Source organism: Geospiza fortis, unplaced genomic scaffold (assembly GCF_000277835.1).
Source record: "Geospiza fortis unplaced genomic scaffold, GeoFor_1.0 scaffold171, whole genome shotgun sequence".
In the NCBI taxonomy this organism is placed as follows: domain Eukaryota; kingdom Metazoa; phylum Chordata; class Aves; order Passeriformes; family Thraupidae; genus Geospiza; species Geospiza fortis.
Window position 1 is genome coordinate 8,688,477 of NW_005054313.1, and position 13,129 is coordinate 8,701,605.

The 13,129-nt window shown below is 39.9% G+C and overlaps 1 protein-coding gene across 3 annotated transcripts in view; it reads right to left on the reverse strand.

Moving 5' to 3' along the window:
• The window catches only part of ACSBG1 (acyl-CoA synthetase bubblegum family member 1), a 34,133-nt gene that overhangs the window by 9,570 nt on the left and 11,434 nt on the right, over window positions 1–13,129 (reverse strand). For all 3 annotated transcript variants that reach the window (XM_031055858.1, XM_031055857.1, XM_031055859.1), the window contains exons 3-7: window positions 7,331–7,548; window positions 6,595–6,683; window positions 5,643–5,763; window positions 4,108–4,188; window positions 1,512–1,661 (exon numbers count right to left, since the gene is read on the reverse strand). In XM_031055858.1, the coding sequence (XP_030911718.1) occupies window positions 1,512–1,661; window positions 4,108–4,188; window positions 5,643–5,763; window positions 6,595–6,683; window positions 7,331–7,548 (659 nt within the window). The remainder of the gene's footprint in view (window positions 1–1,511; window positions 1,662–4,107; window positions 4,189–5,642; window positions 5,764–6,594; window positions 6,684–7,330; window positions 7,549–13,129) is intronic.

Below are 13,129 nucleotides of genomic sequence, written 5' to 3' on the forward strand. Positions count from 1 at the left end.
ACAAAAACAACAACCAAAACAAACAACACCCTCCAAAAAACCAAATGAGAAAATGCCAAGCAACAAAAAGAAACAGCTCTTTCTCAGACAAGTCTAAACTGGGTAGTGCAGGATACAGAAATGAGAGTATTCAAGATGGCAGAGTACAGACATAAACAACATGTATTCCTGTTATCACAGCACATTCCTTTGTTAAAAAATTAGAAGGTACAAGTGTAGGCTTGGCCTAAGGAAACAGAGATTCTCAAGAGAGGGTTTTAAGGAGCAGTGTGCTGCCAGGCCAGGCCATCCAAGTTTAGGTGGCAGCACTGGACAAGCAGCTATGGGAGACTCACACAGTAGGAAGAACAGGATGTCTTTAAGATGTGTCTGTATTCATTGCTTCTACTTCAAGCTTCACGGTACACAGGCACACTCACAGCAGATCTGTGAGGGTCATGCAGGACTGATTCAGCACTGCTTTTGCACATGAACAGTGGCAAACATCTCTGACTAAAGAAGGCAGCAGCAAAGCTACAGGCATGGCATGCTTTCCACTGTTTGTCAACATAAAAATAGCCTGTTTGTGATCAGCAGCCAAGAATAGTTTGGCAGCTGGCATGGAAATGACACCAGACTCCTTTGATATAAAAGAACATAGATTTGTAACATCAAATCAGTCTTTGTGTGTCCCAAGTTCATTATGTTCTGCTTTCAGGTACTAGAGCACTAATTCCCTACATTTGGGTGAATTGCTGTTTCCACATTGCTCATGTCTGCAATAATTTCTGCTTTAAGGGGTGAGGCCTCAACTTAGACCATCCCTTTGAACAGATTCTCTACGTATTCAGAAAGGCTTCCTACCACCTTCAACTCCTGCTCAGACAACAAACACATATCTTTCCAAGCAAACCTCTGTGGAAAGTCCTTTTAGCAAACAACTCTGCTTTTGTCTATAACTGGAAATTTTCTGTTTGCAACAACACAGGTAGAGTTACTGTCAGCACCAGCACTGAGCACTGGAGCTGTATTATCCTCCAGTGACAGACACAGAAACCTGCACATAAGTCCAAGAACAAAAGACACCAAAGTAAAAATCCACATATCCACCCCCAGTTTTAAAAAAATCTGCAAAAGCAGTCCACCAGGCTGTTTTGATAGTAGCTGGCTGATGTGCATGATTTGCTCATTTCACGGTGACCTATGACATTCACTTGAGAGACTTTATGGCAATATGTGAACTATATTTATGAATTCATGCATTAGATCTCACAAGAAATACAGTGAATAAAAATTTCATATTCATAAAGAACTGTTCAACTTTGTGAAGGGCTGTTTGAATGGAGTTTCATTCTTTACCTTGTTTGCACTTTACCAGAAACAGCTGACTGCTCTTTGCTTTGCAGTACTCTATCCACGCTGTAAAAGCAAAAGCACTTCAGGGCTCTAGGATGTAGCAGCCATCTCAAACCACAGGAATAAATATCCCCACACTTTGCTGTTCCTCTGCTACAGGAGCCTAAAGTACCTACGTTGTCATGACTCAGCATGGCTCCTTTTGGCTTCCCAGTTGTTCCGGAGGTGTAGATCAAAACACAGCACTGATTCGGCTTTTGGGAGTCAATAATGTCATCCAAAGTACTGTCAGAGACATCATCTCCCAGCTCCAGAAACTCTTCCATCTAGAACATGGAACAGAAAATACAGGACACCAAATGGCTTCCTACAAATTGACACGGCACTGCATCTTTCCTGTCTCAGAAATGTTAGAACATTTCAGTGCCTTGTTCTGAACACATGTCCAAGGCAAGTTTCCCCAGACCTTGGCTATGGAAGAAATTTGGTGAGTCTATAATAGAGCTTAATGTGTGAATTGCAAACAGACTATCTAAAATTGTGCTGTCGTGAATCTTTTTAATGTCTCAGAAGGAACAGTAATACTGTTCCTCCTCCAATGTGGATACTATGGATAAGTCACAGAGGCTAAAACTCTATTACATTCTCACACTGTAAGAATTTAGATTTGAGTATTATTTAAAGGAATCTGGATGCATCATTTTTAAGAGTACACTTGTGACAGCCCATCTATCATTCATTGTACACTATATAAATATAACTATAAAGCAATTGAATGAAAGCTTCTTTGCAAAAGCATCATTATCTATATGTGTGAATGTTTGCCCAAATTATGTGCTCTTTTATAGGAAACAGCATATGCTGGTCACAACTTCCATTCAAATTTGACTCATTCTAGAGTGAGATAAAACTTTTATGACACAGGACTTCTGTGCCACACAAATTGGCCTAGAAGAATCCTGAACCTGCTCCTCTGTATTACATGGGTTGCTCCCCAATACTTCTGTTGCACACCCCGATGTGGTGGTAAGTGTAACATTGCTTGCAATGCTAATTGGAAACTAGAGTATCACAGAATTTTTAAAGAAAATTGATAACCAAATGGTCAGTTTCCCATTGCAATCATGTGATTCATACTGTGCTACAGAAGTGTAATATTTAAATGCAAGGTGCAGCACCTTCATTTTTCAGCAATTTCTTGGAGCTATATCTAGGGCCACAAAGCAGTAATGGGGATGATGAGAAAAAAGAGCTAAAAAAGGAGAGTCTCTGCTTGAGGGTAGTTAATTTCTTCTTTCAGACATCTGGCATTGCCCTGGGCTACTAAGATTACAATAGTCAGCGTCTGTGGCATCTTAACTGCCTTTTCTTGGGTGGCAAGGCTGTCCCAAGAATTATTCATCAGTTTTCTACTTTCTTCCAACAAACCACATCTCTGAAAAGAGAGGCACTGTACAGCTCTGTAGCAAGTCAGAGATTTGTCACATTCTATTGCTTCCCCACAGATGTGGCTGCATCAATTTCACAAGCTCCTGGAAAGCCTGGTGGTGTGAAGGACGTAATTGTTTGTATGTCACTGAGCAGTTGTTCCTGCTCTCCTGACCATACTGCATTCTCACAGTGGAATGCACTGATCACTGAGAATCTGTTGCACAGGCTTTGTTTACTGAACAGCACCTGCAACAGATGGTGTTGGCATTCCAGCATGTGTGGAAGGTACAGAAACAGTCACACCACACTCCTGACTCTGCATTTGCCTTCTGGAAACACGCACTGCTGAGCCAGCTCTGCCCCTGCCGCCGCTCATCACACGGCACAAATCATCCAACACCGCGTGGGCTGGGGGTTTGCTCTGCATCACACCTCAGCAACAATCATTTCTGCCTCTGGTGATCTGAGCTCTCAATTTTCCTTTAGATGACATAAACTATGGCACCTGTCAGACACTCACAGCTACTCTGCTAGTCTGAGAAAATGTCCAACATGACACCTGAACACTGAACCAGTGTTTAAAAATACAGCAATTCTCATACATTTAAATTTCAGTTAGTGCAAGTTGTTCAAGAATTCAATGCTAGCACCAAGTCTTTTTAAATAGTAAGATCATCTTTGTATTAACATTTTTATTGTACAAGATGCAAGGCATGCTCTATATCAGTGTGTATAGTATTGGAACAATAACAGTTTATTATTAAGTTATATGCAAGACATTAAAAAAAGGCACAGAAGACTTTTTTCTAATCTTATTATCAAATTTGCAAGTATTTTAAAATATTTCTATGCTGTTCAGTGTTCATTATATTTTTACATACTGAATACATTATATTTCTCTTCAATATATTTTTTCAACAGCTGAAGTTTTCCAGCCTAAAATCTGATCCGTAGTCCAGTTAAAATACTGGATTTTTTAAAAAATTACCGAATTCACAGGCACCAGGGAGCAACTCTTTTTCTAACCATTTGAGAGTACACATTCCCACCTAAAACCTACAGGCGTTCTAATGACCCAGTCAAGTTAAAAATTAAGAAGACATGAGATAGACAGTAAAGCAAGGTAACTCTTTTCTTAAATGTGAAGTATCAAAGGTAAATTGAACAGAAAAAGCTGACAAAGCTTTTGAATGTGTTTGCTGGAGCACAGCAATGCATTCTAAACAGCAGATAATCACAGTAAAAATGTATCAAATAAATAATAGCCCATGTATTAACTGTAATACATGGGTGTAACCCCATGCATTATTTGGTTATGCCTCTGTTCTAGTATTCACTCACCGTGTACAAATTTGGATGTCTCTCTGCAATGGAGTCCTTATAAAGCACCACGGCCTTCAAGTGGGGCAATCGATTCCAGATCTGTTGCATTTTTTAAAACAAAGTTATTTATTACTCCCACAGCAAAAAGTGATGTTCAAGTGCTAAAAAAAGTTCTACTTCCTTAAGGAAAAAAATCAAAGGAAGCTGTTTGCACATTGTAAGGATAAATAAAAATATAAAGCTGCAGGCTTAGAGGCAGACACCAGTGGCTGCTGCTTTCAGCAGCTCTTTGTGTGCTTTGCATGGCCTATAGGAAGCATTGACTTCACTGAATTCTGTGAGACCCCAGGCCTCACAGACACCTTTCAATTAATCACATTTTGAACTGAATTTTGCCAATACAAAAGCAGTGGCTTGATGGTAGCCAGTATATACATATTATTAGAAGGATAGCAATTGAGATGTTATTATTTCAGTCTTGGGTTCCAGAAAAAAAGTTTCAAAAAAACCCTCTGATGGATAAAGCAGTGCTGGCCAGAGCTCTCTTTTTCTACATAATGTGTATGAACCAAACCCCTTGAGTTGTTCCACTTGGATTCTTCTCCCTGTGTTCACAACAACATAGCCTGGTATTGTGTCAATGACACTGCAAGAAGGCTTATCTGACTGTGTATTTTTATAGAATACTTACAAAAATCTCTCTTCCTCCATATTGCATATAAAACACAACTACAAAATACAAAGTAATTAATGAACAACTTTTATTAAATACATTTGAAAAAAACCTGCATATTTTCTCTCTTGCAGGTATGGGGTCTTGGGAGAAAGCTCCATCATGGAAGGCCCTCCTGCTTCAGCAAACGGTGCCATTTGGTGCAAGTTTGATAAATCCACAGGCTTCCCTCAACATCTGACAGACAGACAAGCCCTTCTCAAGAGCTGCCTGTGCTCCTCTCCCAAGTCACCTTGCCATCAGATTGGTCTTTCCATTTGGCACTGTTGCTGAAAGGCAGACACAGCTACCCAAGAGTTCTGTCAAAATTGAGACCATTCACTTAGGAGGATCTTGCTTTCTCACTAAGCTCTTTCTCATGGTAACCAAAGTGCAGTAAACTCAAGAGCCTTAATGGCTGATATTACAAGCAGGAAAAGATGATACCTTGGAAAGAGAAAATTCTGAACACTGACATCCTTAATAGTTAAATCACAGACCTTTACAAATCTGCATCACCATAATCTCTTCCATTCAGGTGGACTGTGTTTTTCCAAACAGAATCAGGTGGTGACAGTAAAAATATGGGATCAAAATGTGGGTTTTTTTCAGGTAAACCTGCAGTGAAACATGCAGTGAGTTCTCTGCTGGAGCCACAGACACTGCAGAGGGTCAGAGCCACCCATGAGCTCTGACACCAGATACCAGATCTCTGAGTAACAACACACACTTCACAAAGAAAGGTTTCATGATACAGAGAGTGTACATGGTAGTTGGTACCAACACAGCATTGAGAAATGAAAAATTGTGGCTTTTCAGTAATCATTCAGCCACCTTGTACCTGCATTATCTTGTCCAGCTGTTTCTGATTTTCCACAACCATGATATCAGTCTTGCTGTCATGGGCAATGTAGCGACAGGCCTCTGGAGAATTTGTTGTATATATCCCTGTGACAATTCCTCTGCATCCAAAAAATTATATATATAAATAGCAATAAATAAATATATATATATGTATGTATATATGTATAAGAACACTTATATGCATACACACACATACACATGCACGTAGTATCAAAAGAGAATAATAATCAAAGATCAGATGACACCTGAAGGGGTATGAAGATGTGGAAGCAAACAGCAGGACAGCTCTAATGTTTGTTTCACATATTCAGATATACACGAATCTCTGATTTATGCTCAATGCAAAAAGTAATCTCTAAACTATTCAGTAGAAGATGCTAGGACTCAGTGTTTTAACTCACTTAAGGTTACACAGGAGTTAGCTCAGGAAGTGGTAAAAAAATCCTCACTTATGTCCTCTTTTTGTTCAAGCTGTACACAGATACCAATTTGGATTTCATTGGTACAGAGCAGCTCAAGAAGTAAAATCCAAATTAACAGGTATAAGGACAGAAGAAATCAGGGTAGTTAATATTCATATGTTACTTCATCTGTTTGAATATATCTTACTGTAGATATCATTAATATTGTATTATTATCATTAATATAAAACTGGGATTCTCATCTATTTCCCACATTTTGCACTGATAAGATCCTGTACAACAGCTTCTGTGTGACTGTCATGCTTAAACCCATGGCAAACAGGATCCATTTATGACTGTCTGAACTATTTGGGATATAAGACTCCAGCAGGTTGCTGAAAGTGTCAGTCAGTAGCAACACAATTTCCAAGATATGATACAAAATACTGACTTGATACGTTCCCAGACCTAGAAAAATAGAAATCCCCAAATCCCCCTCAAAAATTAACTCCCCCCAAAAAATCTTACCCAGCAAAAACAGCTCCAACAGCTGAGATGAACCATTCTGGAGAATTAAATCCAAGGATTGCTACACTATGGAATCGTTCAAGACCAAGCTTAAAAATAATATACAGAAGAATTATATAATATAGGCCCACTGGAGAGAAACATACACACAAATATAAACCATGAAAACTTTTGATTTACTATCACAGTACTGACAAGGCATGTGAAGGCATGTTTTGGTATCCATGGCAAACCTGGTATTTATTAGCAATTAACAGGATGTGAATTTTCCACTACCTTCTCCTGTCTGCTTGAACTCTGCTGCCCAGAAAGTCCCAAGACCCAGAATATTTCTATATGAACAAGAGCATAATGAGTACTAATACTACCCTATATTTAGAATGTTTTAAAGATTCTCTTTATCTCACCAAATTCATGATAGTAGTTTTCCCCTATTTTTTTTTATCTTGAGGCTGCTGAGCTCTTCTGAGCTCTGCACCCATGTTCCAGAGACACAGTGCAACACAGCAGCTCCTCACGTGCAGTCAAGGCTCCCTGACAGCAGTGTTACCTCTGACCAAAAGTCATTTTCATCATTATCATTTCAATAAAGAATATTGAATACTGATCTTCAAGTAATGCAAAAACCTTCTTATATATTGTGGGGTTTGGGGTTGGGTTTTTTTTATTAATTTGTCTTTTGGGTGTCAAAGAAGACAAAAGGATTAAAGGCATTGGTTTTGTTTCCTGCACCTACCTTCAAGAAGCTCTTGGCTGCTTTCCTAGAGAGGCAGTAATATTCTGAAAAAGTTATTTTCTCCCATTTTCCATTCTTTTTGCTGGCCAAAGCATTAAGGGATCCGTATTTTTCCAGACTCTCCTTGAACATCTGATGAACTGTTATGGGAGTCTGTGGGCATGAGTTATCTATTCTCAGTCTGACTCTGCCATCAGCAAAAGAAGTCCACAGAGACTCTGGAAGGTAAAGCACCATTGTCAAGGTAATCTGCAATTGAAAAATACCATGTGGCTGTGTACCAGAAGACAAGAGGATTGAATAAAGACCTCAGGTCTAAGCACAACTCTGGCACTTCCCAACTCTTGAGAGAAGGGTTTTCCAATTTTCTTATTATCAAATATACCACGTAGAAAGAGAAATCTTTATTTCTTGTACTTCATTCTGCATCTTGAATGAAAGTGCCATACAGAATTATGGTGATGATGTGTGTTGCAGGCACACCCCCAGTTCCAGCTGAATCTGTTTGCCTGTGCTCAGCTCTGCACTCCCCCTTGTGCCAATGGAGCAACTGGTGAATCAGAAGGCTGAAGAGATCCAAAAGATACAAAACCTCCGCCCCCGTTCAGTATCCGAGCTCCTTTTGCGTGTTATACCTCTTCCCTCCCTCCTGCCCCTCCAGCTATTCTCCCTCATCCTGTCCCTGTTCCTCACAACTTCCCACAGTTTCTCCCTTGGTCATCTGTCCCATGTTCTAATGTGTCCATTCCACTCACTCCTGTCTTGCCCTGGCTCTATGGTTCCATTTTTCATCTTCTGTTCTTGTCTTCCTCACCCTGTCTTTAAACCACCCACTTTTTTCTCCCTGTAATTTTTTTCTCCCCTTCTTTGACAGGACAAAGATGCAGAGCACCAACAAATGTCACTTGGCTCTCACCACTGGTGCCAAGGACTGGGACAGTCCCTGGCACTCACAAGAAATGTCTGCCTCAAAGACTGTCCTTGGCTCTTGCAAACCCTGCAAGACTCTGAGTATGAATACACTCCTTAGAGGATCTAGGGGTTGTAAGTTGGCAAAATTCAGGTGAATTCTCACAAGGAAAGCACAAACCCTCCCACGACTCCCCCATCAAACAGTTCCCATACTTATGAACAAAACAGTACAAGAACATTTTTAATAATTTTTTTCCTTAGGTGTACTTTCATAAATGAAGCAATATTTTTAGCATAGGCATAAAAATTGATATATTCTACAGTGAGCTGGTGAAAAAATTTCAGACCAAAGTGCTTGGGTTTGTAAGAATTAAGAGTAACAGAAAACAGTACTTTTTGTAATTCCTAATATAAATTAATAAGCATAATTGTATTTTATTACGCCTGTGAAAAGCAAAAACTGTAAAGCAAGCTTAGTTAGTATCTGTGCTGTTTCCTGCTACCTCAGTGGCTGAAAAAGAGTGTTCAAAAGTCCAACATGCATCACACCCCTCTCCAATGCAATTCTAGTTGCTTCGGAGGTCTGGGAACTGCCTCTCTGAGCACTTGTGGCAATACAGGAACACATCAGCCATAGCTGGATCCACACCAGGGCTTTAGAACACACTTGCAGCCCACACCAAGAGCAAACTACTGTAAGCTCACAAACATTTCATTCCATTCCTTCTCCTGGCTGGCACATTTGCATTGTTCTCTTGACAAACAGAAGGTGCTTATGACAACAATAAGTACAAATTAAGCTGCCTCATCTCCATGCACCTTCATTTTCTCATGTGTAAATGGCACATAATGATTTTCAAAACATACGGGCGGAGCTGTGCTTAGGTCACTGGAGAAAGGGCATCATAAATCCAGATAGGTAATAGACAGACTTTATCAAAGTGTAAGCAGTAGCACCCAATAAATACTTTATGAGTTGAGAAGGCAAAGCAGCTGTTTCTGCACTTAACCCCAAAGCAAGCATGAAAAGGATGAGAGGTAAGACCTGTCAGAGACAGAAGCTATTGTTAATCCAAATGTTTATTGGATGCAGTGACACACCAAAGCCCAGATGAAAAATTTTTTATATATATATATATATATGTTCTGGCTTCCAAAACAAAGGTATCAGGGATTGCAGGTGTGCTTGGACACAGGTAGGTGACTGCTCTGTTCAAAACAAAATCATAGCATACAGAGCTAAAATACAACATTCTGGTCCATATATTAAAAACGTTCCTGAATAAAGATGTTCCTCTCTTGAAGGAAACAGAAAGTATTAGCAACATTACTACAATAACATTACAGAAGTTGCATTAATAGTGTCTTTTCACTTCACATGTGCAGCAAATAACAGCACTGCTCCCAAAGAATAATGAAAATCAATCATATCCCTGAAATATGTATACATAGAAACCAAAAAATGTACTTGCAAACTGGGTTTCCTTTTGTTTTCCTTATGCCTCAGTAGCATCTGAAAGTTAAACTGCCATGTCTAGGCTGGGAATCAACTCAGTACCTCCTGAAACCAAAGTGGAGATCAGAATAAAACCCCTCAATATACACTCTTAGCATTGGTACATTTTACAACTGTAGCTTCACAGAGTACAAGGAAAAAACCCAGCACTCCAGCTCAAAACACTTGATGCCACTGAAAGTTTTCTGCAAGCAAAGAGTAGCTGTTCCTTTTCTCTTTCTTCCACTAACTCTTGCTACCTGCATTATACTTCATACTCAAAATGCTTTTTCATCCACTACTATGTGACCTTGGCTCATGCTCTTCACATGAATTCTGAAAGTCAGATGTTGCAAAAAGATTTCTGCTTAAAGAAGGCTATATTGTCAGATAAGAAGAACAGAGATTTTATTCAGGTAATAAAATCTGGACTGTCACTGTTTGAGGCTCTGGAAGGATTTTTTTTTCCTTATGTCATTCTCCTCCAAGGCCAAAAACTCCATAATCAGACTTCATTTTCCATGTTTCACTGCCTTCTCTGCTGAAGGAGGAGACAGCTCAGGGTAGTCTCATTCATTAGTTATAACAGGATCATTGTACTGCAGCCTGTCTTGGGAACTGTTCTAAGAAAAGCTGATCTAAATACCTGGGATTTCAGATCGGCAGTTTTCCCACCGAGATGAGAACTAAAGTGTAAATTTTCAACAAGAAACTTAACAGGAGGAAAAAAGTAGTTAAGATCCCCTTAAAGGACACACTTGCAGTTTTCAACTGATCTTTTACAATACAATCCTAAACTTATGAACTGTTCACATGTGAATACTGTGTACAAAGTACATTTGTTATTCAAATATTTTATACCAAGTTTGAAATTACACACAACATAGAACACATTACACATTTTGTGGTTTTTAACAGCCAGTTTATTTCTTCCACCATGTAAAATGGAAAGTTCTGATATGGTACAAGCCCAGATGTGAAAAATTACTTCAAACAGACAAACAAAAAACTTTTTTTTTCCCCCATGTATAATCAGTCTGGCTGAAACTGCTGGACCTCTGGGATATATGAAGGATCAAGAGAAATAGAGAAATACACTAATCCTACAGCTTAAAGCTAATATCATTAGTGAAACCTTCTCTCTGTTCACTACCTGACCTGCAAGTATTCTGGTGACTGCCAGAAAGGATTTGAGAATGTAAATGAATTCAGATGTTTATGGAAGAACAGCTCTGAGAGTCATATAAAATGCAAAAGACCCAAGGTCACCTTTCAGACAGATAAACAGACAGCCTGATTGTGGAATGGCCCTGCTGCATGATCTCAGCAACTCCAAGTGATATTCCATAGATATGCCCTGCGAAGCAAGAAGTAAACCAGTAATTTAACTTCTGCTTGAAAATTAATCAGAATTAACTCACAAAACAGGGTCTTGATTATATGCCAGATGCTGCAAAACATCACTCTGCCCTAATGACAAGAGAAGGAATTCAGCTCTCTGCTGGAGGCATTCCTGTCAGTCATCATCCAAGATTTCACAGCTATGACGCCACCACATTCTGCTGAAAACAGAAATACACCATTCCTCCTCTCACCCACTATTTTTCACTTTTCTTCAAGATGTCTGTGACCCTGAAAGATTAACTTCATTTTAGTAAGAGCTGGAGCTGAATAAACACTGCTTAGAGTCTGCAAGCTTGGCATCTATGTCAAACTTCTCCTTGTGCCAATAAACAGATTAAACAAAGGTACACAACTTCGGAATTTCAAGAGAACCTGAATGTCTCAGCCAGCCCAAACACACAGTGATTCTTCTAGTAAAACACACAAACTAGTTCCTGTGGCTTGTCTTGCCACAGCTGGGGGAAGAAAAGGGTTTTTCTGTTATTATATTACCAGTTTTCCACAATAAACAAATAATTTTACCCTCTCTAATAGAAAAGACAATATATAGAGGAAATATTTTTAAATTAGCCAAAACACACAAAAATATTTCAATTAATGGAAACTTCTACTTTTTCACCTGCAGGAAAAGGGAAAATTATTAATTACAATAAAACATTCTCCTCCTCACATCAGTAAACCCCTACAGTGTGGACCAGAGAAATGAGATATCCTCCAAAGAATGCCTCCACGAGCTGACGTGGAGGGAGTGGTGCACCAGGACAAGTACAAAATAAGCTTCATAACAATCCTGACGCTTCTAAAACTGATTACGATGCACCAAAATGAAAGCGTGTGGAGGGTGTAATCAGGAGGAAACATCACTCCAGAAACATTGCCCAGGCATGCAGGAATGGAAAGTCAAAACTCAGAATTGAAATTGGTGAGTAATGTGAAAAGTCACAAGAAGGGCTTTTACAGGTACAGTGGCAACCAAAGGGAGAATCAGTGATATTGTGGGCAGCTCACTGACACAAGACATGCACAGGGCTGATGCTCTCAGTGCCTTCTTCACCTCAGTATTTACTGGCAAGGTCAGGCTTCCTGAGCTTCCATGCCTAGTGGAAGGTGAGATGTTTTACCAACAGCAGCAGAACATCAAAGTAGGGACCACTTACACAAACTGCACACATACAAGAGGTGATGGGACCAGATGAGTTCCTTCACAGCGGTCACTGAGAAACCAGGTCAAAGCCATCCCAAGGCTGCTGTCATCTTCAAGAAAGCACAGCAATCTGGTAAGGTCCCCATCACAAGAAAAAAGCTAAATGCCACACCTGTCTTCAAAGAGCGGAAGAAAGAGGATGCAGAAAACTAAGGGCCAGTCCGCCTCACCTCAGTCCATGGAAATGCTATAGAACAAACTCTCCTAGAAACCATTTTGAGCTATAAAATTGTCACTGAAACCAGCTAGAATGGCCACCCTTAACTTGGCCCTGTAAATATAACCCACCTGCCTTCCAAGATGAGTTGACAAGCTCTGAGACAGTGAGGGCAGCAGCACATTGCTTACTCTACCTTTAACAAGGTTTTTGACAAGTTCTGCATAGCCCAGCACCCTTGGAAGATTTGAACCCACTGCAATTGGAGGAACAGGTATATAAAATATTGACTGGACAAGTAGTCTTTAAGAACAGTGGTCAGCAATTTTAAGTCTTGTTAGCAGTCAATTCCAAGTGACATTCTTCAGGGGTTACTTGAGAGAATGACACTGTACAATGATGGCACTCTTGTCCTGGACTATAGAATGCACCCTCACCAGCTTCAGTGAGCAAACTTGAGGAAGTGATTGATCAACAGGACAAAAGGCAGGGAGGCCATCCAGATACACCTCAGCATGCTGGAAGAATGGGCTGACACAACCTGAAAGCTCAAAAAGGGTGAAACCAGGTCTTGCACTCTGGGAAGGACAGCCCCATGGCACAGCATGGGCTGGATGCCAGCTGGCT